Consider the following 23,001-nt stretch of genomic DNA (forward strand, 5'->3'; position numbering starts at 1 on the left):
CTCTAGAGTTGGAAGGATACTCAGAGGTCATCTAGTCAATGCTTCATTTTTCAAATGAGGAAAATAAGACCTCGGGAGATGAAGTAGTTTGCCCCAGGGTGATATATGTTAGAGAGAAAATTTTGGCTTTAGAGCTAGTACTCTTTACCATGTATTAGATTTTGATTTATATCAAAAGTGGTAATAAAGACGTGGCTTAGGTTCTCTAGTAATAGACTAAATATTAAGACCCCAGAGTCAATTCCTTACCACAATGATGCATCATATTGAGCCTATTTTTGGAGAAGGAACCATTTAAATACGGGAAATAGTCGTTTTATTCACCATGTAACCAAACACACCCTCATTTCTTAAACTTTGTTTCCTGTGCCCTAAAAAAACATTCCTCTTTTATTCTTGGATTATAGGGGAAACATTTAACAGGATAGCAAAATTCACATTAAAGGAGACTTAAGGAACTAAAATTAAGATTTTGGCTGAAAAAGCTTAGAACATTTCCCAACTTATGTTCCATGAAACTATGTTCCAAAGTACAACTAGGAATACCATAAATAAATTAAAAACAAATATGATGCTATTGATAGTTTTATCTCTAAAATATTAAAGACAAAGTTATATAAAACATCAATGGGATAAGTAGAAGGGGTATAAAGATAGTTTTAATTTAATTGAGGCCTCTTTTCCATTGTCTTCTTATAGCACCTCCTCCATAGCATTCCCCATTTCAAAAACAGCACTCTGGCTTGAAGAATCCTTTGTAATTTGGTACTGGTACATGTACTGCTGGAATGTTGATCATGATTCATTTAAAGACAGTAAAAATGAGTCGCTGCATTTTTAAGAAAGTACTGCAATGAGCCTGCCCAGCAAAAGTGTATATAACAACTGCATTACCTATTTAATTGCCTGAGCTGATCTTAAAAGCTCTGATCTTTAATTGCCTGATTGAACTGATCTTAAAAGCTACATCTTTTTTTTTTCTTTTTAAATCAAGGAGAAAATTAAATGGGGCTTTTTGGTAAATAAAATGGTATCTTTAATCTTTTTTTGTAGACTCCAACTTATTAAATGTGAACAATAGAAACTACAAATATTAACAGGCATGGTAATAACTTCTCAATATAGAGTAAGTTTCTGACTAAAATTCTTTAGCAGGATCTTCTGGGATGTCTGGGAGCTTCTACTTCCCAATTAAAAACCATAGATTTTTAAATCTTGAAGGTGGAAGTTTAAATGTATAGGCCAAGAAACTTAAAGCTAAACCTATAAACATATTTAATAGGTTGTATTATCACAGCACATTTATTTCTACAGTTGATCACTCTTCAACACTGGAAAATAATGGTGCAACTGCATTCTAATTCATTACTCTATCTAGACAGATAAAGATACATATACACACACACTGGTGATTATTTAAAACTGAAATCCCAGGAGGGAACACTGCTGGACCATGAGATATTAATTATTCCTCCCTCCCATGATTCTTTTTTTAAAAAGCTTTTTATTTTCAGAACATATGCATAGATTATTTTCAACATTCACCCTTGCAAAAGAACTTTGTGCTCCAAATTTTTTTCTCCCTTTCTTCCTTCTACCTCTTCATCTAGACAGCAAATAATCTAAGTTAAACACGTGCAATTCTTCTATACATATTTCCACAATTACCATGCTGCACAAGAAAAATCAGATTAAAAAGGAAAAGAAAATGAGAAAGAAAACAAGATGCAAGCAAATAACAGTAACAACAAAAGTGAAAATACTATGTTGTGATCCATACTCAGTTCCCACAGTCTCTCTCTAGGTACAGATGGCTCTCTCCATCACACCACCACTGGAAATGGCCTGAATCAATTCATTGTTGAAAAGAGCCATGTCCATTAGAATTGATCATATAATCTTACTGTTGCTGTTTATTCCCTATTTTTCACTTTGTATAAACTAGGAAACTGAATGAAGCTGAGGGAGAAATGAGAAGAAAAAGTGAAGCATGTGAAGCTGAAGTACTTCCTCTTTTTGACTTTGAATTGACCAAGACTTTTCTCAGTAGAAACTCATCTAAGGCTGAAAAGGAAGGTTTAGTAAAAGGACAACTATTAGTAGTCCTGCATACTTATTTATGTCTACCCTAGCAAATGGGATAAAAATATCTGAATCCACCTACTAAGGTGGCAGCACCCATGCCCATGATACAAAATGTCAGTATACCAAGGAAAGAAATCATAAAATGTGATTCTTCTATCATCAGATTCTATCAGTTGGCTGATCAGGAAGTTAAGCGATTGGTCTGGGATGCTATGATTAGTAAATGTCAAGGGTAGCATTAGGACCCTGGACTCCCTGATCCTAAGTCCAACATACTATTCGTTATGCCATGATGCCTTTCAGAGATGCTTCCAATATGCTCCTCAAATAAGAGCTGGCTATCGGGTCTATGATTATGTGTGTACTCAGATTAACAGACAGCAAATGCATAGAAATGCCACTGCTACCACACTAAAGAAAGCTGGGCTGCTGAGTTGTGAGGGCACAAAGATAGTTGTTATCAGTAGCTCTGGAAACTATAGCATTCTCTCTCCCATACCAGAGCAACCACCAGCCAACAATTACAAGCAGGAAGAAGCACTTTTCAGCTGATGTTTATTATTCTAGTCTACGGGTGTCAGACTCAAAGAGAAAGAGAGACCCTCTGTGACTGAATTAGAAAAACATGTCAACTGACTTAGAAAATGACACAGCAACATGTAAATCCACTTAAAACAGCTACCTTTTCAGCACCCTATTTCAAATGAAAGGAAAAATAAATAGATATTTCCCTAACATCAACAGTACCAAAAAAAGAATCAAATAACCCACCTGGATTAACAATCCAGACTATCTGTATGACCTTCCTAAAATAAATAAGAATGGCACATTTAGGTGTTGCTGCTGACAAAATATCATCTGGAAACCTTCAAAAGACTGAAATCATCTATATGGCTGCTAATTTTAAAAAGACAAACAAACAATAATTGCAAGCTAACTAAAACTTCTTCATTACCACTGAATTTCTCAGAAAGATTCTCAGAGGATTACCTAGTTTCATAGCAGTAAAGTTCGCCTGATAAACAGTTTCTACCACCCACAAGATTATACTGTTGGCATAAAGTATAAATTAATTCTAACAATAATTCTAAAGAAAACAATATTTTTATGGAATTCTGGTTCTATTCTATAGAATCACTTTTTTGTCTTAAATCTATTTTTTACTTCTAAAATCAATACGGCAATAAGAATTGATTACTAGATCAATTAGAATAAGGCCAGAATATCTATCTGGGGAATGAAGGAGGCTATGAGTATTGGAAAACCCCTATAAAATTTCTGGATATAAATAATATCATCTACAAATAAAGATAATATAAACTTTTCATATTTTTTCCCATCTATTGAGTATATACATATGTCTACCTACATGTATACATACATACATACACACAGAGAAAATATTGTATTTAAATCACTCCAGCCAGTGTTGGAGGGGATGTGGAAAAACTGGGACACTGATACATTGTTGATGGAATTGTGAATACATCCAGCCATTCTGGAGAGCAATCTGGAATTATGCTCAAAAAGCTATCAAACTGTACATATCCTTTGACCCAGCAGTGTTACTACTGGGCTTATATCCCAAAGAGATGCTAAAAAAGGGAAAGGGACCTGTATGTGCCAAAATGTTTGTGGCAGCTCTGTTTGTAGTGGCCAGAAACTGGAAACTGAGTAGATGCCCATCGATTGGAGGATGATTGAATAAATTGTGGTATATGAATGTTATAGAATATTATTATTCTGGAAGAAATGACCAACAGGATGATTTCAGAAAGGCCTGGAGAGACTTACAGGAACTGATGCTGAGTGAAATGAGCAGGACCAGAAGATCATTATATACTTCAACAACAATACTATATGATGATCAATTCTGATGGACATGGCCCTCTTCAACAATGAGATGAACCAAATCAGTTCCAATAGAGCAGTAATGAACTGAACCAGCTACGCCCAGGGAAAGAACTCTGGGAGATGACTATGAACCACTACATAGAATTCCCAATCCCTCTATTTTTGTCCGCCTGCATTTTTTATTTCTTTCACAGGCTAATTGTACACTATTTTAAAGTCTGACACTTTTTAAAAAGCAAAATAACTGCATGGACATGTATACATATATTGTATTTAACTTATACTTTAACATATTTAACATGTATTGGTCAACCTGCCATGTGGGGGAAGGGATGGAGAGAAGGAGGGAAAAAGTTGGAACAAAAGGATTTGCAACTGTCAATGCTGAAAAATTACCTATGCATATATTTGTAAATAAAAAGATATATATATATATATATATATATATATATATATATATATATATGAAAATCACTCCAGCCAAAGTTCCCTAATGTATATTTTTATATCAGCCACACACTCAAAAAAGGATAATAATAATAATAATAATAATAATAGCTAACATTTAGATAGAACTTAATCTGTGCCAGGCTTGTGTAAAATACTTTACAATTCTTTACTTATTTGATCTTCACAACTCTGAGAGTAAGGTACTATCATTATTCCCATTTCACAGATGAGGAAACTGAGGCAGAAAAGTTAAGTAACTTGTTCAGGGTCACAGATAGTTAATATCTGAGGCCAAATTTGAACTCAAGTCCAGTCAGTACTCTATTCACCTCACCATTCATTTATTTAACTGGACTCATGACAGCAATAATGGTTTTAAGTAGAAATTTAGTCTGAGGTTTCATTTAACTTGTACAATTTTTATAGAATAAAGAATGAGTGGACATTTTAGTCTGTAAAGCATAGATTTAGGAAGAAATCTGGAATCACGAGAATTAAAAAAAGAAAAAAAAAACAAATAAAACCTTAGTAACAGATGTGATACAACAATTGAAAACATGAGTTGGTTTTTTCTCTCATTGTTTATACCTTTTTAAAAAAAATGTTTCTTTTAATCACATCTAATGTGTGTGCTATTGCATTTCCCAACTGTGCATAAGTCTAGAGTGAGCAGATGTGTAAAATTAAACAGTACTGTTACTAACATTAGGCCCTGAAGTTGCTTTGTAATAGTCTGTTTCTTACTTAATAATTTGCTCCAAATGAATCCAAACATTTTGGGAACATTAAAATAAGCAAGGAAAGGTTCCTTATGTAACATTCAACAGTTATCAGATTATCGTCTCATCTGTTTTGTAAATAGACCAGACAGACTTCTGACTATTTCATTGATTTCTTATTTAAAGTTTTAAGTTGAAAGTATTAAAAAACTACAATTATTCCTTTCACATCATGGGCAAATGCACATAAAAGGAGTGTGGTATCTCTTGCAATATGGAAAATGCACATAAAATTTTTTGACCCTCTTTTTGTACCAGAAAAGTCTAAATTATTAAGGTATTAAAAAATAAAATATGTTGACATTACACAGTACTGTACACATTTTATGCACTTCTGTGATTCCAAACTTTTTCTGTGTCATCTCTTGGCATTCACATGTTGTCAGCAGTTTTTGCAAAACTATCCAGAAATCCCCATTTAATTTCTAATGCTGATCTGTGATATACTGAAAAGTCACAATGTAGAAGGAATAAGTGTAATCTTAAGTCACATTAATATAACATCTGGAACCACCAAGTGAGTAAATGAAGGCAAATTCATTGAAAGTAAAAAAATTTAAACAATTAAAGTAATAGGATAGAGTAATATCATATATAAATTCTAAGAAAGTCTTTACCTAGCTTTGCTTAAGCATATATGTTGCAAATATGGAACCACAAGAATCCATATATTTCCAGTGACAGGAATAGGCCAATAAAATTTTTTAAAACATTATATGCCATGACAACATTTTATGTCCCAAACCTCCCCAAAATTTTGAATGTCATTAAAGATGTGCTACTCTTAAATACTAGGCCAAATGTTAATTTTACAAATAAGGGAAAATTTAAGTCAACACATACCTCTATGTAATATCTTTAAACTCCACAGGTAAGTTAGGCCTTTAACAACCTAAATATAGAAAAGACAAAAGATAAAAATGTTTTAAATTATGAATTTAAAATTTTTAAGTGATTAAATCAGATTTCAAAGCAATCAATACAATATTTAATATTTACTAGGTTTGTGTAAGACCCAATGATAGGTGTGGTAGGATATACAAAGGAATAAAAGGCATGATGTGATCTTCCCATCGCCTTCCTTTAATCTAATTATGGAGATAAGATATATGTATATAAGACCTTAATAATATGAAATAGTAAACAAATATAAATTTAAAATGTATAGTATAAACAAGAAATCTACAGAACTTCAGAGAGGAACTGTTAGGCTGGTGAGATTATTTAAATCTTTGAAGGACAGATAGGTTTTCAACAGGGAGAAAAGGAGGAGGGATCTTGATAAGAAACAAACCAATTCAGAAACAGGAAAGAAAAGAGCAAAGTTGTATTTGGAGGAGTGCTATTGTCCAGTTTGGCAGAAGTTTGGGCAGGGGAGCAGTAAAGATCGAAAAGGTTGATACTGTGTAATAAGACAATGTAAACACTGAAATCAGAATGATTTGATTTTCTACTCTCAGAAATCCACATCAGCAACCATGAGTCAACTAAGATCATGAATTTGTCCATCAATGTATAATAATACCTTTTTGCCAATGTATAATGCCTTCTAATGAGAAAGTCAAGAGTTGGTATTAGCCAATAATTTTTTTAAAAAATGATTTAATAAATATTTCATTTGCATTATGAAATTACCAGGAAAGTTTGTAAATTGGTAGCACAAATCAGCAGTTATTTTAACATAAAATTCACATAGTTTTCCACAAAATGGAGTGGATTTGTACACATCGAACAACAAGTAACTGTGGAGTTTTGCAGGTAATATTTAATGATTATTTGCAAAACTCCACAGTTACTGAAAAACTGAAAAAACTACCAGATCTAAAACACACATATTCCCAAACTCATGATGTATACTTCTTAATTTTGGCCAGTTATTAGCCAATCTTTTGAATCTTTATTAATAAGCTATCAAAGTGCATGAAACTGCATTTTTCACAAACCATCAATGTGCACAAGGGCACACTCTGGTAATATTGCAGCAGTTCAAAGAGTTCCACATGTGAACAGCTTAAGAGCAAGACTTACAAATTTCTCTAGTCACAAGTTAATTACTCTAATCATCAAAATTTGCTTAAAATTAGCATATGAATTTTGTTAGACATAAAGAATATACACCATATCAAAATAAAAACTTCAAGCCAAGTAGTAATATACACACAAAAAAACCAAAAACCAAAAACCAATCCTCCAAAGTGAGAAGTGGTCATGGAACTGATTTGTTTTGAAAACAATGCAATTAGATTTGGGAATTCATTGTGTAAATATCTCAAATGAAACAGAAATCCGAAGAACAAGAGAACAGAGAAAACATGAAAGATAAAGTCAGTAAAGCCAATTTTAAAAGATGTTGCTAAAGATTTAGGGCAGGACAAAATCTCTATCAATTAATGCTGGACAGCGGTTAACATTTTAATTGTACACATATACTTCTGCACTCCTGAAAGGTATGCTAACATAGTGTAATCAATTTCATTAGGTGTTTGTACTGTAGTGTAAAGAAGAAATAATTGCTTCTAAAGATAGTCTATCAGAGAAAACTTCATATAAAATGAATTTTTGCTTTAGTCTGGGAAGTTTTTGTCTGATGTGGAACTTACTTCCCAGAAAGTAAAGTAAGCGTGGTTATGCTATATAAAGAAGAATGCATTTATTAGTCACTGAAGGAAAGGGAAAGGCAGAATGGAATAAGCATTCATTAAGCTCTTATTATGTGCCAGCCAATGTGCTAAACACTTTATAAATATTATCTCCCAACAACCCAGGGAAGTAGGTATTCTTACTATCCCCATTTTACATTTAAGAAAATTGAGACAAAGAGGTAAAGTGACTTGCCCAGGTGTATATAGCTAGTTAGTATGTAAGGTTAATTTTGAAATCAGTCCCTCTGATTCCTGACCCAGCACTTTTATCTATCATACCATCTAGCTGTTCAGAAGTTCAGATACATTTTTTTTTAAGGTATATAAGGTTAATACTAGTGAATAATTAACAATTTTTTTCCAACTCATAAAAGAGTCATCTTTTTGGAATAAGAATCAGTGTCTGTGGGCACTGGTAATGATATTAGGTTTAATTTCTAGGCTTGAATATATAATTACATTTTTTTTATTAAAAAGCAATACACAAGTGATCTTGGAGAATTAATGAATAGGCAGAAAACTCCTTGCCTGAAATACAATTTATCAAAATCATGAAAAGAGAAAAAAAAAGTTTTAGTAAGTGTTTACTAAAATTTTAAACTATGACCATGTTATTTTTAAGTTTTACTGAAATATACTCAAACTTCCTCTTAAGAGCACAGGAGAATTCTCATTTAGCAAAGAAGTCAGAACTCTGTTAATAGAAAACCTAGGGGGCATTTTTGGTATTCAGTTGACTAAGTCTTAAAATGCCTTGACAAAGCCTTGACACTCAAAAGTAGTTATGCCTATTGTCAATCACTCACTTTCCGACAATTCAAGAGCACATCCTTTCAGGGACAACTTCAATTAACATTAGCACTCAAAATACAGTGCACAATGTCACGGCTTCAGAAACCAAAGTGACAATAATACAGTGTTCATCATACAGTTGGCATCATTTCTTACAGGTTTCAAGAAAGCAAACATTTCACAGGAGGAAGGGCTGAAGCGAACTAGTTCATTTATTAACTTAGGGATTCCTTTGTTCAATTATAGAACCTCTCATCATTCATCCCATATCTCTAAGATCTGAGTAAATTATTGCTGAAACAACTGAGAGAGTCACTACTGCTTCCTTCTGTTTGGATCCCTGCTTTTCATTTCAGTGACTAAAACCAAGAATAATCCTCTGACTACAGGTTTCTAAATGTAAAAAGGAGCAGATATTGTATTTTCTCTCTTTTTTCTCCCTTTTTTCCCCTCCCTCTTTCTTTCCTGATGCTACTTCTACTTTTCCATTTCCTCTTCCCTGGATGACACCCTGGGTACAATTTGGTTTTGAGGTTGGAACAGCTGCTGATTCCTATTCTAGGATAATACTCATGCTGTCCCAACACACATACAGATCACAGGACAACAGATTTAGATATGAATGGAGCTTTGGAAGTCATCTAATGCTCAGCTTCTTAAACTCTAGTTTGCGACTCCATAGAGTCTCATATGTAGGGGCCAAGCAATTATCATTTATTATCATTAAATATTTGATTTGTAAACTGCCTCTTTAAAGAAGTAATCATCTACAGCAGAAACTGGAATCAGGCTAGGAGAACATTTATTGAATCCCCTCCTTATCAAACTAATTCCAATAAAGTCCTTTCCTAATGCTTCATTGTGACATGGGGGTGGATCTTGGTTCTTGAAGACTATTTGGAAATTCTGATTGATCCTACAAACTAATTTTTCTATGCTCATTACCAAAAAGTCAACTCAAACTTTATCTATCAATCTATCTAAGCCATAGTAATTCCTTAAACCCATCTCTGGGAGGAACCAAATCTCTGATTTGCATTAGTGCAGGGAGTACTCAGACCAATGTCATTAGAAATTTTTTGTGAGGTAGTGAGATTCAACTACAGGCTACAACTTATGAAAGTGAGTGAAAGAGTGAAAGAGAGAAATAAGCCATAGAATTCTTGAACGAAAGAATATTTATTTTTGGTTTTGTATCTCCAAAACCTGGCTATTTGCTTATAAAAGTGTGTACTTAATAAATATGGAATTATCTTTGGCTAATTCTTTTTTGAATGCCACTCCTTTCTTGTCTTCTGTGTTTTACATGTTCTTTCTGTTTTCTTCCTCCCTTGTGCTGACCACAGCTTTTTGCCAGCAACTGTAACTTGTGGAAACTGCCAAGGCTCTGCTAACCTACTTATATTTCCAAAAAATTAAGATCTTTGAAGTGGAGGAAAGAGAACAGGGAAAAGTCATTTTATAAAGTTAGGATCTAGAATACATTAGAAAAAGTGGCAAATGAAGAATCACATATCAGTTTATAGAGTTGGAAGGAGCTGGGGATATTTAACTACAAGACTAATTTTACAAAGGAGGAAATTCAAACAAACTCATTTCCTTACCAAGTACAAAGACTTACCAAAAGTCACATAAAAATAAGTATCAGGGCTAGGAACTGAATTCAGGCCTTCTAATTCTAAATTTAGGAAGTCAGGAAGATTTGAGCTCCAATTCCACTTTGGACTTTTACTAGCTTTAGTTGAAGCAAGCCACATAAACTATTCCTCAGTCTCCTTAGCCACAAAATGGAGAAAATAATAGAATTTACCTCACAGGGCTTGTGTGAGGATCAAATGAGATAATTTGCAAACTTGAAAGTGTGAGCTATTATAATTATTCTATAAAACTAGATTAGCTACAAAGGCAAGGGGAAACACACATTTTAAAAGAAGGTAAAGCTAGAAAAAGATTAGGGCAAAAGTGAAGAGTGGTGTGATTTAAAAAAAACTGACAAGTTTGTAATTAGTGGATGTATGCTGCAGAATGTACCCAATTTTTCCTGCTTCCTCTATCCCTCCTCTGGACAGCAAAGTTCATAAGAATAGACATGTGACTAGCCCTTGTATATCTCCACCGCACAAAATGAGACTTATGGGTTGCAGGAAAATAGAGAAAGGGAGAATCCTATTTGTATGAAATTTAAGAAGAAAATGAACACTTTTTAAACTTTTTAAAATGTGGGATCTTTGCTTCCCCCTTTCTACCTTTAATTAAATGTGCTACTAAATTTTAGAGCCGTGGACCACTAAAAGCAACACCATATCATTCATACTTGGAAGAAGAAATGAAACGTTTTTATTTTTACATAAGAATCTTGATTTAAAGAATTCCAAGTCCATAGCAAAAATACTGCACCAAAATATGTTGATTATGAGCTCCTTAACAGCATTAGCTGTTAAAGCAAGAAAGTTCCCCTCACCCTGGGCAGTTCACACCAATAATTAGAGAGAAAAAAGTAAAGCTGTGAATTACAATGAACTAAGAGGAAATAACTGTCCATGTTGGATTAAAGGACTTAAGTTGTCAGTTTGATGTATAATGAATGCGAAAATCAGCCATTTAATTAAATGGTACATGGTATAATCACTTTGTTATGCTTTAAACTGCTTAAGTTATCAGAGCACCTTCTATCTAGCAATTGTTTAACATTACCCCACCCCATGTGAGACACACTTATCTAAATTTATTCTGATCTGAAATACAGAATTCATAAGATGTTTGCTTATCCATTTAAATTTCCTTAGTGAATAGCTAGGAATTAAAACAGTTTTATGAAAACAGAATAAGAAGATGTTTATGACCACCAAGACCAAATTTCTAGAAATGGTGTGAAGAATTACTACAAATTAAAATAAACACACAACCACATACAGATCACAGCACAACAGATTTAGATATGAATGGAGCTTTGGAAGTCATTTAATGCTTAGTTTCTTAAGCTCTCTGAGACTCCAAATAGAATTTCATATGTGGGGGCCATGCAATTATGATTTATTATCAGTAAATGTTTGATTTGTATACCTATTTTATATATCTATATACCTGGGATCACGTAAAATTTCTTGGGCAAAAAGGGGTCACAAGTGGAAAAAATTTAAGAAGCCCTAATTTAATCAAGTCAGATCAACAATGTTTATTAAGAGTTTATTATGTGCCAGGCATTGTGCTAAAGAAAACCAAAACCTCAAAAGTCTCTTCTGAGAAACCTGGGGCTCAGAGTAGTGTAAGTAGATAATAATAATAACCAATATGTCAAGATTATGTGATTTCATCAGTTTAGCAATTCCCTTGCTATTAAAGAAGATTAAACCTCATCTATAATCTATAATCTTACAGATTTGCCCAAAACTCAAGGAGGGTGTAGGGACATGCTTGTTAATAATCAATCAATCCCATTAAAGTGGAAAATTTGAATCTAGGTTTATTTCTTTCAGAATAAAGGATTCCTCATTCCTTCAGAATGAAGTAGGGCACAAACTAGCTCATTTTGTAACTGAAAGCTATAAATTGTCTAACTGCAAAGAAAGACATTTTCCATTTCTAAAATAAATCAAGTAAAAAATCAGGAGCCATTTTCCTTTTTAGCAAATTTGGAAAATCCAATGAATTTTAGTACATAGCAAGATCAAGGTATAGTAAGGTCCTGGCATATGCATCAATTGAAGTTCCTCAGGGCTATCTAGAGGCTGGAAAGATATTAAGTGTTGACATTTGTAAGTAATGGACTGCCTATAGAAGGGAGGACAGACAAGAACACAGGAGGGATAAACAAAATCCCAAGCAGCATGTTGGCCTCTTCTCCTATTAAAAATTATAAAGAAAGAAGGTTAGGGGCTAGAGTGTAGAGAAGACAAGAGGCTCAAAAAGAGTTTATTGTCCAAATTTCACAAGGTAAAAGCAAATACTCACTGCTACTGCAATTCTTCCCAGGACATGCTCTGGAATTTTCCTATACACATCCAAAGATCCCCCTGTAGAAATAAATGAAAATGTAGAAATATAAATATTTTTGATACAAACAACAGTATGGCAAAGATTGCACTTTTTTGTATTCGGTATTGTGGGAACATGTCTCTTTGCCCTCATGTCATACACTAAATATCCAGGGTCAAATTGGTTTTTAGTCCTATTTTCTTTGTGATGGGCATAAATTTTACATCTGCAATTAAGTGGTCCACATTTGCACTTAGCCACCTGAGAGCACAATTTGTCACTTTCACTTTATTCCCAAGAGTGTGATTATATGTGTGTTAAAACTGTATCAAGTAAAAAAAAGAAGCTTAATTGTGGCTGGACTCAAAACATGCCCATTGTGGAAATTTTAAAATGACAGAACAAGGGCTATAGTTGATACTACAGTACAGTACAGTATCAGTTTCCTCAAATGTAAAACTATGGTTAGGGGTTTTGGTTTTTTTCCCCTATAAGATCACAGATGTAGAACTGAAAGGGCCCTTATTTAGACCAACACTAGAGATGAGGAAATGGATGCCTATGGAAGTTGAGTGGCCTGCCCAAGGTGACAAGGGGCCAGATCACACAGGGTAAGAGGCCAGATTTGGATGCAGAACCTATGATTCAGAACAAGTACTCTTTCTGCCATAATGACAAAAAGTTTACCAGGAACACAATATAAATATGTTCTAAGAACAATAATGTTTGACTACAAGACAATGGGATTTATTTAAAGTCACAAGTAATCCGACCAAAAAACTAAAGACTTTGTAATTTTGGGAAGTCATACATTAATTCCAAAGATGATGCCATTGCTCAAAATTTGTTTTCAACTATTCTTTAGACTTCTTTGAGAACTAGTTTCTATGTCATATAAATTGCTGCATAGTATTTGGGTATCAGAGTTCATTTACTTGACCCAATATTCTACTCCATTTGCTGAGGTTTTGATTAATTCTTCAAGGGCCAAAGATTTGATACTACTGATGATATTCAAAAGCATGTGTGATACTCTGTAGAAAGATGGCAGACTTTGGGTGAGGAATGCTATATACACTGTCAATTAAGGACACTGTGCTGATTGATTACACACATCTAATTTTTTTTGTTTTGATTTCAGCAAAAAAGAATCGTTGTGGTGATATATCGTGAAGTGACTATGGTTTTATGGAATAAAAACAAATGGATGAATATAACTTTTAAAAAAAGACTGTGACACTTTGAAGACATTTCAAAGTTAGAGCTTAGTATAATGTTTGAAATAATGGTAACATTGCTGGAAGATATGAAAAATTTTCTCAGATGAGTACTTTGAAAAAGACAATATTTATTTGGAGATACACATTCTGGCATCTCTGTAGGCTGCTATTTTTTTCAGTGTCAGGACTTTATTATTATTAGGAATAACTTACAATAGGAACTTTGTAAGTGCCTAATAATATATGAAGTATATTTTAACACAGAAAAAATAATAAAGTACATTTATTAGTAGTCAAATATGGCACCGTAAGAAAGTTGGCTCCTTGCATATTTAAAACAGATTACTTCCAAGTGGCTCTCTTTATACCTGGAAACCTCAAACTAAGTATGTCTAAAATCTGAAGTCATTTTTCTCCCTAACCATATCTTCTCCTAAATTTTCTATTTCTATGACTTATGTAACCATCTTCTCAATCACTTGGATCTTAACCTAAGAATCATCTTTGGATATGTGATATGAGGGAGAAAGCAGCTTGCAAATTTCTTTCACATCTGGTTCTTCTCTAATCTCACTGTGACCACCACAGCTTCTGCTGTCCTAGAAAAGATTGCAGTAACCTTTTAATTGAGATTACTGTCTTAAGAAATCAAAATCTTCGATTTGAATGCAATATAAGAAGCAATTCCGTTGAACCTATACCTGAACAAGAATCCTCTCCATAAGAAAAGTGACAAGGAGCCATGCACCCTGTTGGAAGGTCCATTAAGTACTAGATTGTACACTTCATTTTCAATAGTTCTCATTTGGGATAATATTTCCTTACAGTCATCTCTTTGCAGCTTCCACCTGAAGCTCCCAATTCTGCCTCCTAGCAATGCAAAACAAGTCTGATTCCTTTTCTACATGATAGTCCTTCCAATAAATGAAGACAGCTTTCATGATCTCTTTCATATACCTTCCCTCCCCCACATCCTCTATGTTCTCAGGGCTTCTTTCCCACTAATTCCTTCAATCAACACTCATATAGTAGAATGCAAGACCCTTCACTAAAGGACTCCCATCAAAATCCACTATTCCCATCAAAATCTTTCCTAAAAGAAAATTTAACCCTTAGAATCTATCATAGCTGTGGCACCTAGTACAACACAGAGGTTAAACACTGTTAAATGTCAAACATGTGATGCTCTAGAGCATAGAAGATACTCTCAATTCAGAACACATATTCACAAATGCTTAATTCTGGCTCGGAAACCAGTATTTCCAATATATACTTTTCCAATTCGAGTCAACAAACTATTAAATATTTGATATCTTTAAGGCACTGTGTGATAGACACAAAGACAAAAAAAGAGCCTCTATCTTCAAGGAATTCACATTCTTTTTTCCCCCCTCTCTTTTCTTTAACTTAATTTTTTAAAACTTAAAGCTTTTTATTTTTAAAACATGTGCATAGATAATTCTCAACATTCACTTTGCAGTACCCTTGTGTTCCGAATTTTTTTTCTCCCTTTTTCCCCTTCTACTTCATCCCCTAGAAGCAATTAAGCCAATATGTTAAACATGTGTAGTTCTTCTATACTTATTTTCACAATTGTCATGTTGCACAAGAAAAATCAGATCAAAAAGGAAAAAAATTAGAAAGAAAACAAACTGCAAGCAAACAACAACAAAAAAAAAGTGAAAATACTGTTGTGATTCATACTCAGTTCTCACAGCCGGCTCTCTCCATTATAAGACTATTGGAACTGGCCTGAATCACCTCACTGTTGAAGAGTCATTTCCATCACAATGTATCACTATATAATCTTGCTGTTATGTTCTCTTGATTCTGCTCATTGAAGTGAGCATTCAGCATCAGTTTAGTTGGATAGCTCCAGGCTTCTCTGCAATCATCCTGCTGATTGTTTTTTATGGAACAGTCATATTCCATAACATTCATATACCATAACTTATCCAAGCACTCTTCAAGAGATAGGCATCTACTACAAAAAGGGCTGCTACGAACATTTTTGCACACATATCACATAATTTTCTTGTTGCTGTGTACAGTGTTTTCTTGGTTCTGCTCTCTTAGTCACAGCTCATGTAAGTCTTTCCAGGCTTTATTGAAATCAGATTGACTTTTCTTTCTTTCTTTCTTTCTTTCTTTCTTTCTTTCTTTCTTTCTTTCTTTCTTTCTTTCTTTCTTTCTTTCTCTCTCTCTCTCTCTTTCTCTCTCTCTTTCTCTCTCTCTTTCTCTCTCTCTCTCTCTCTCTCTCTCTCTCTCTCTCTCTCTTTCTCTCTCTCTCTCTTTCTCTCTCTCTCTCTTTCTCTCTCTCTCTCTTTCTCTCTCTCTCTTTCTCTCTCTCTCTCTTTCTCTCTCTCTCTCTTTCTTTCTTTCTTTCTTTCTCTCTCTCTCTCTCTCTTTCTTTCTTTCTTTCTTTCTTCTCAATGAATTTTATTTTTATTAAAGCTTTTTATTTACAAAACATATGCATGGGTAATTTTTCAACATTGATCCTTGCAAAACTTTCTGTAAGGAATTCACATTCTAATGGTAGACAAAATGTAAAGATCTGTATAAGAACAAGGTATATACTGGGTGCATTGGGGGACCAGGAAGGTGGAATTATGGAAGATGGGATTTTATTTTATTTTTTTTTAATTATAGCTTTTTAGTTACAAGATATATGCATGGGTAATTTTTCAGCATTGACAATTGCCCCTGCCTCCAGATGGCAGGTTGACCAATACATGTTAAACATGTTAAAACATAAGTTAAATACAATATATGTATACATGTCCATACAGTTATTTTGTTGTACAAAAAGAATTGGACTTTGAAATAGGGTACAATTAACCTGTCAAGGAAATCAAAAATGTAGGCGGACAAAAATAGAGGGATTGGGATTCTATGTAGTGGTTGATAATCATCTCCCAGAGTTCTTTCGATGGGAATAAGTGGTTCAATTCATTACTGCTCTACTGGAACTGATTTGGTTCATTTCATTACTGAAGATGGCCATGTCCATCAGAATTGATCATCATACAGTACTATTGTTGAAGTATATAATGATCTCCTGGTCCTGCTCATTTCCCTCAGCATCAGTTCATGGAAGTCTCTCCAGGCCTTTTTGAAATCATCCTGCTGGTCATTTCTTCCAGATCAATAATATTCCATAACATTCATATATCACAATTTACTCAGCCATTCTCCAATTGATGGGTATCCACTATGTTTTCAGTTTTTGGCCATTACAAAGAGGGATGCCACAAACATTGGAAGGTGGGATTTTAGCTGGGCCCTAAAGAAATCCAGGTAGCAGAGAAGAGGAGGGACAACATTTTAGGCATGAGAAACAACTAGAGAAAATATATGACTCAGGAGATGTAGTGTCTTATATGAGGAAGAGTAAAGAAGCCAATAATAATAGATCATAGTATATATGCAGGTGAGTAAAGTATAATCAGAGTGGAAAGAAAGGAGGGGCCAAATAGAGGACTTTATATTTGATTCTGGAAGTAATGGGAAGCCATGAGAATTGACTTAAGAGGGGAGTGACATGGGCATACTTATGTCTCAGGAAAATCAATTTGATAGCTGAGTGGAAGATGGACTAGGCTGAGGAGAGAAGAGGAAGGAAGATCAAGCAAATAACTATTATCATAGTCCAGATGTAAAGTGACAAGAGCCTACACCAGATTTGTGGCAGCATTCTAAGAAAGAAAGGGATATATGCAAAAGGTACCACAAAAGTAGAAATTTGGTAACAAACTGGATATGTGGTGAGTGAATGAGGAGTTGAGCCCTCAACAAAAATTGGGAGATTAGGAAAGTAGACCTTGGGATAGGGGGAGGGAAATGAATGAGCTGAGTTTTAGAAAGGTTGAGTTTAAGTTGTCTGTAGGACAGCTAATTCATGAAGCCCAACAGGCAGTTGGAGATGTGAGCCTGGAAGTCAGAAGAGGTTAGGGCTGAATAAATTGTTCTGAAAATCATCTTTATAGTAGATGATAACTAAACCCATGGGAATGGATGAGATCAGTGAGTGAAATAGAAGAAGAGAAAAGGATCTGGAACAAAGAGTTGAGGGGCCATCACCATTTAGCAAGTGTGACCTGGATGCAGATACAACAAAGAAGACTGAGAAGAAGCAGTCTGTCTGAAAGGTAGAAGAACTAAAAGAGGCTGAGAGCAGCCAAAAGAAGAGGTTGGTTGACTGTTAAACATTGCAGAGAAGTCAAAAGGAATGAGGACTAAGAGAAAGTCACTAGATTTGACAACTAAAAGACCACTAGTAAATTTGGAAAGCGTAGTTTCAGTTAAGTGATAAGGTTGGAAGCCAAATGAGCAAGAATTTAGAAGAGAGTGAGAAGAGAGGAGGTGGAAAGTGACTGCAAGGGACCTTCTCAAGGAATTTAGCCACAAAACAGAGTAGAGATATTACAATGTAGCTAAGCACTAGTGTGGTTGGATAGACCAAGTTGGGGATTTTAAAATTTTATTTTGTTTTAAGATAATTCATCACACTCCTGCCTGGATAATCTTAATATATGGTTATGGTTATGTAAGCCCTTTATTCAAGAAGCTTTGGGGGCTCATTTGAAAACCTAAGTTGAATTTTTCTGTACAACCAAAATTACTCCTTATATATAAAGGTAGCTATTTTTTCAGTATGAATTTTCATATAGTGAGGTTTTGCAAAGCCAGGCAAATATTTACTTGGTTCCTCTATCAGAAATCATTTCAATTATTCAGAACCAGTGGTAAAAATGAAAATAGAAATAATTTTGTTAGCCTCCTTTCCCTTATTAAATTGGTCTTTAAACATCAAAATCTGGGTAGGCATTTCTTATGGGCCAGAACGCTGAACTTTAAATAAGGATTCTTATAAGGTGCTAATTCAGTGGAACTGATGAGACAATGGTTATCTAGTTTAGCAGGATGCCTAATAGTTCTCTAGTTCAGTATGACTGATTTGATCTTACAACAAATAATGGTTTCCTAATGATATAATGATTGGTTTATACTCAGTGTAGAGCATATAAGCCTGGGTCCCAGCTAGCTTTATTAGAGGCTTTCTGGAGTCTGGGTTTCAGTGCAGAAGCTAAGGAGGACAGTCCTGCCACCACGGTGGTATGGGATGGGGTGAATGAATCTGAGGAAGGGCTTGTTGCTTTAGCCTCCAGTCCATTTGTCTTCCCTAGCTTTCTATCCAAGCTCTGTCACTCCCCAGGAAAGCCACCAGGAGCCTGACTGAAGGTGGAAATGAATCTCTCTCTTTGGTTCTGAGAACTTGAGCTCCTACCTGTCTGCTCTGCCCTCTGAATGAATCTAGTGTAAATGGTAGAAAATATATTTATGTTAATATTTTTGGTCACTTTTATTTACTGAAAATTTTGACAAAGAGCTGAAAGTCATACTGTGGTTAAAAATGTACACTGGCTATAAATATTAAAAGGAAGATAGGAAGAGGAAAATAGCAACTAATTCAAATTATCTTTATTTACTTAAAAAAAAAGTATTGCAGATTATGAAAAAGTAAAAATAACACAGAAAAACAAATTATGTCCTCACTTATCTTTTAGGTAAAATGGCAGATGCAAAGTTAAAATTTAGTTTCAAAAAGAAAAAGTATTTGCATTATATCTGTACATTTCAAAGATGCTAACAAATATAGAAGAGATGGCCACTTCTTTATTAATTTAAGCAATCTCCTGTCTAACACATCATGGACTAGCTAAGAAGAAAAGAACCAGCTACATCAAGCAGAACCCACAGAGTGAGATTTCTTTTTATGTCATCACTCTGGAAACCATTAGAAAGAAGTTATGAAGTCAAGTATTTCAATAAGAAGTAAAATACAAACTAGAAATACAGAAAATATTACAGAAACTAGAACCAGAAATATAGCAACTACAACAAATTAGTAAGACCAGACAAATATCATGTGTCATCATCATTTCATCATTGTTGTACTCATGCTACCATGTTAAGAGATATACAAACAGGAATCGTGTTTGAGGGATGATCAATGGCTGTGTTGAAATTTTCCTCTAATCTGTTATTTCCCATTCTTCAGATGTCATCTACATAAAATACTATTTTACACAGTTGGTTCTTGCAATATTGGGGTATACCTTATTTTTGATACACTAATTACAGACAAAAGTCAGAGACAATATTTACTTCAATGATATATGATTTTACTGGTGTTAGTACTCCTTCCATTGCTCTGTCAATAGTATCTCCCCACCTTAATATATCAAATTCATGAATAGGTATGTAAAAAAAAAAAATAAACCTAATGCATGCTAACAATAAGTCTGTCCATACCTAGGATGATTTTTGATAGGAATGGATGTTGGATTTTATCAAATGCTTTTTCTGCATCTATTGAGATGATCATATGGTTTTTGTTAATTTGGTTATTAACATGGCCAATTATATTGATAGTTTCCTAAGATGATTTTTGACAAGAGAAACGTAATCCATAGCCAGGTATATTCTTTTTTTTTTTTTTTTTTTTTTTTTAATAGCCTTTTATTTACAGGATATATGCATGGGTAACTTTACAGCATTAACAATTGCCAAACCTCTTGTTCCAATTTTTCACCTCTTACCCCCCCACCCCCTCCCCTAGATGGCAGGATGACCAGTAGATGTTAAATATATTAAAATATAAATTAGATACACAATAAGTATACATGACCAAAACGTTATTTTGCTGTACAAAAAGAATCAGACTCTGAAATATTGTACAATTAGTTTGTGAAGGAAATCAAAAATGCAGGTGTGCATAAATATAGGGATTGGGAATTCAATGTAATGGTTTTTAGTCATCTCCCAGAGTTCTTTTTCTGGGCATAGCTAGTTCAGTTCATTACTGCTCCATTAGAAATGATTTGGTTGATCTCGTTGCTGAGGATGGCCTGGTCCATCAGAACTGGTCATCATATAGTATTGTTGTTGAAGTATATAATGATCTCCTGGTCCTGCTCATTTCACTCAGCATCAGTTCGTGTAAGTCTCTCCAGGCCTTTCTGAAATCATCCTGTTGGTCATTTCTTACAGAACAGTAATATTCCATAATATTCATATACCACAATTTATTCAGCCATCCTCCAACTGATGGACATCCATTCAGTTTCCAGTTTTTAGCCACTACAAAAAGGGCTGCCACAAACATTCGTGCACATACAGGTCCCTTTCCCTTCTTTATAATCTCTTTGAGATATAATCCCAGTAGTAACACTGCTGGATCAAAGGGTATGCACAGTTTGATAACTTTTTGAGCATAGTTCCAAACTACTCTCCAAAATGGTTGGATTCGTTCACAACCCCACCAAGCCAGGTATATTCTTAAAGCCTTTGTAGCTTGGTAAAACCTGCCAAGGTTTACACTCCTCTGATGTAGTCCTAAAAAAACAGTCATCATCATCCCATAATGGAAGAGGACTTTAGAGGACGTCAGAAGTGATAATATGATTTAAATGGATGTGGCATAATTATTCTAGGATATAGGATGAAATAAGAACCAACAGTTTCAAGTGAATATGTTAAATTAACTCAAAAAAAAAAAAAAGACAATGGAACATGAATCACAAAGATCCTATAGACTTCAAATAGCATGAAGTGAAAATTCCATGAATGACAAAAAGTGTTGCTTTACACTGGGACTATTTAAGGGTTTCTGATTTCAGTTCATTATGGTCATGTTCCCTCTTCTCCCCCCTCCCTTTTAGACATAGATGAATAGTCTTATTCTGGAATTTTTAGGGTGGAATTCTTAGCATCACAAAATCTCCTAGAGCAGTACCAACTTAGAGCTGGAACAAACCACTGAGTTCTACTCTCATTTTTCAGATGAAGAAACCTAGGCCCAAGGAAGTGAAATGACTTGTGTAAGGCGCAATGAGTGAGTACCAGAATGTGGACTTTGTAATTTTAGCCTAATCCTTTTTTTTTTTAAAAAACAACATCCTATTTTCTTGTGATTACATATTCTTTTATAGTTTTTTTTTTTTCCAAATTCCACTGCTATGCAATATTACTTTTAAACAGATGTGGAAGTCTTAATTTCTAACTTGAGTGTTCAATGCATTTATAAACTCAGTGTATGATTAGTTTATCTGGTTTGATCACAAAGACGACAGGTCCAAAGTCACTGGCCCCAAGAGCCAGTACATTTCAGTCAGTTCCATGGATCGTGCCTAGTCAGTCACCTTGAAGAAACATGCTAATGGTGACAAAAGGTACCCAGATTGAGTGGATGGATGTATCTGAAATGTCAGATAGACAGAAAGATGACTAAAGTGACATCTCCTGGAAGGAGAAGATCTTCTTACATTTGGTAATGTCTATTATGAGCAGTCCTTTATGCTTTTCCATGCCTGGCATTCTCTCTTTCTCTACTCACCTCTATTCTCAGAATACTTAAGCTTTCTTTAAAGCAGAGATACTACCACCTTTATCAACTCTTTCCTGTGTCTCTAATTCTTTGAACTCTCTCATTCTCCTACTCAAACTATCTTATGCTTATATGTGTATATATTAGGTCCCTTTCATAAAATATAATCTACTTTAAAGTCTTTGTGTCTCCAGTGCCTATCATAGTATTTTACCTATTTAATAAATATATGCTAAATTGAAGTCACATGATAGGCATGAAATAAACATTCTAAATAAAAAGACTATTTATTAATATCAATCATTCATAAAATTTACAGAACATTTTATAGATATCTTTTTATTTTATCCTCACAACCACCTTGGAAGGTAGGTGCTGTTATAATATCTTTTTTATAGTTGAGAAACAGAAGCAGAGAGAAGGTAAGTGATCTGCCTAGAGTCACACAGTTAGTAACTGAAGCCTGTAGCTCACATATGGTTTGACAATCAAATCCATGATTCTCCGAGAGCCTCCACAGCTATGGATCACAGCATCTGAAGGAATTGCAGGGCAGCCTTTGCTGACACAACAGTTGTGGACTGGAAATGAGATAAATTAGAGGCGGAGGGAAGAGGAGAGAGGTCAGACAGCTCAACGGCCTCTTGCTCAAGAGGTCAGAGAACAGCAATTGCCTTTCAGTTTCCTTGTAGTATCCTCTCACAAGAGGAGATCCATTCTGGGTTGGGTCTCCAGCAGCTACTGTCAGGTGGCTCCTGTGTATTCCAACAATGTGGCGCCTGAATATGGAGTAAGAATTATAAGAACCAGAG

The 23,001-nt window shown here is 34.5% G+C and overlaps 1 protein-coding gene across 7 annotated transcripts in view; it reads right to left on the reverse strand.

Moving 5' to 3' along the window:
* MAP2K5 (mitogen-activated protein kinase kinase 5) overlaps nucleotides 1–23,001 on the reverse strand; it is a 301,668-nt gene that overhangs the window by 135,981 nt on the left and 142,686 nt on the right. For all 7 annotated transcript variants that reach the window (XR_004232393.1, XM_012543497.3, XM_023498214.2 and 4 more), the window contains 2 exons: nucleotides 12,554–12,615; nucleotides 6,012–6,060 (listed from right to left, as the gene is read on the reverse strand). Coding sequence is in view for 6 of the 7 variants with exons in the window: in XM_012543497.3 (XP_012398951.1) it covers nucleotides 6,012–6,060; nucleotides 12,554–12,615 (111 nt within the window). In the remaining variant the exon portion in view is untranslated. The remainder of the gene's footprint in view (nucleotides 1–6,011; nucleotides 6,061–12,553; nucleotides 12,616–23,001) is intronic.

The sequence above is a fragment of the Sarcophilus harrisii genome, chromosome 2 (assembly GCF_902635505.1).
Source record: "Sarcophilus harrisii chromosome 2, mSarHar1.11, whole genome shotgun sequence".
NCBI classification, from domain to species: Eukaryota; Metazoa; Chordata; class Mammalia; order Dasyuromorphia; family Dasyuridae; genus Sarcophilus; species Sarcophilus harrisii.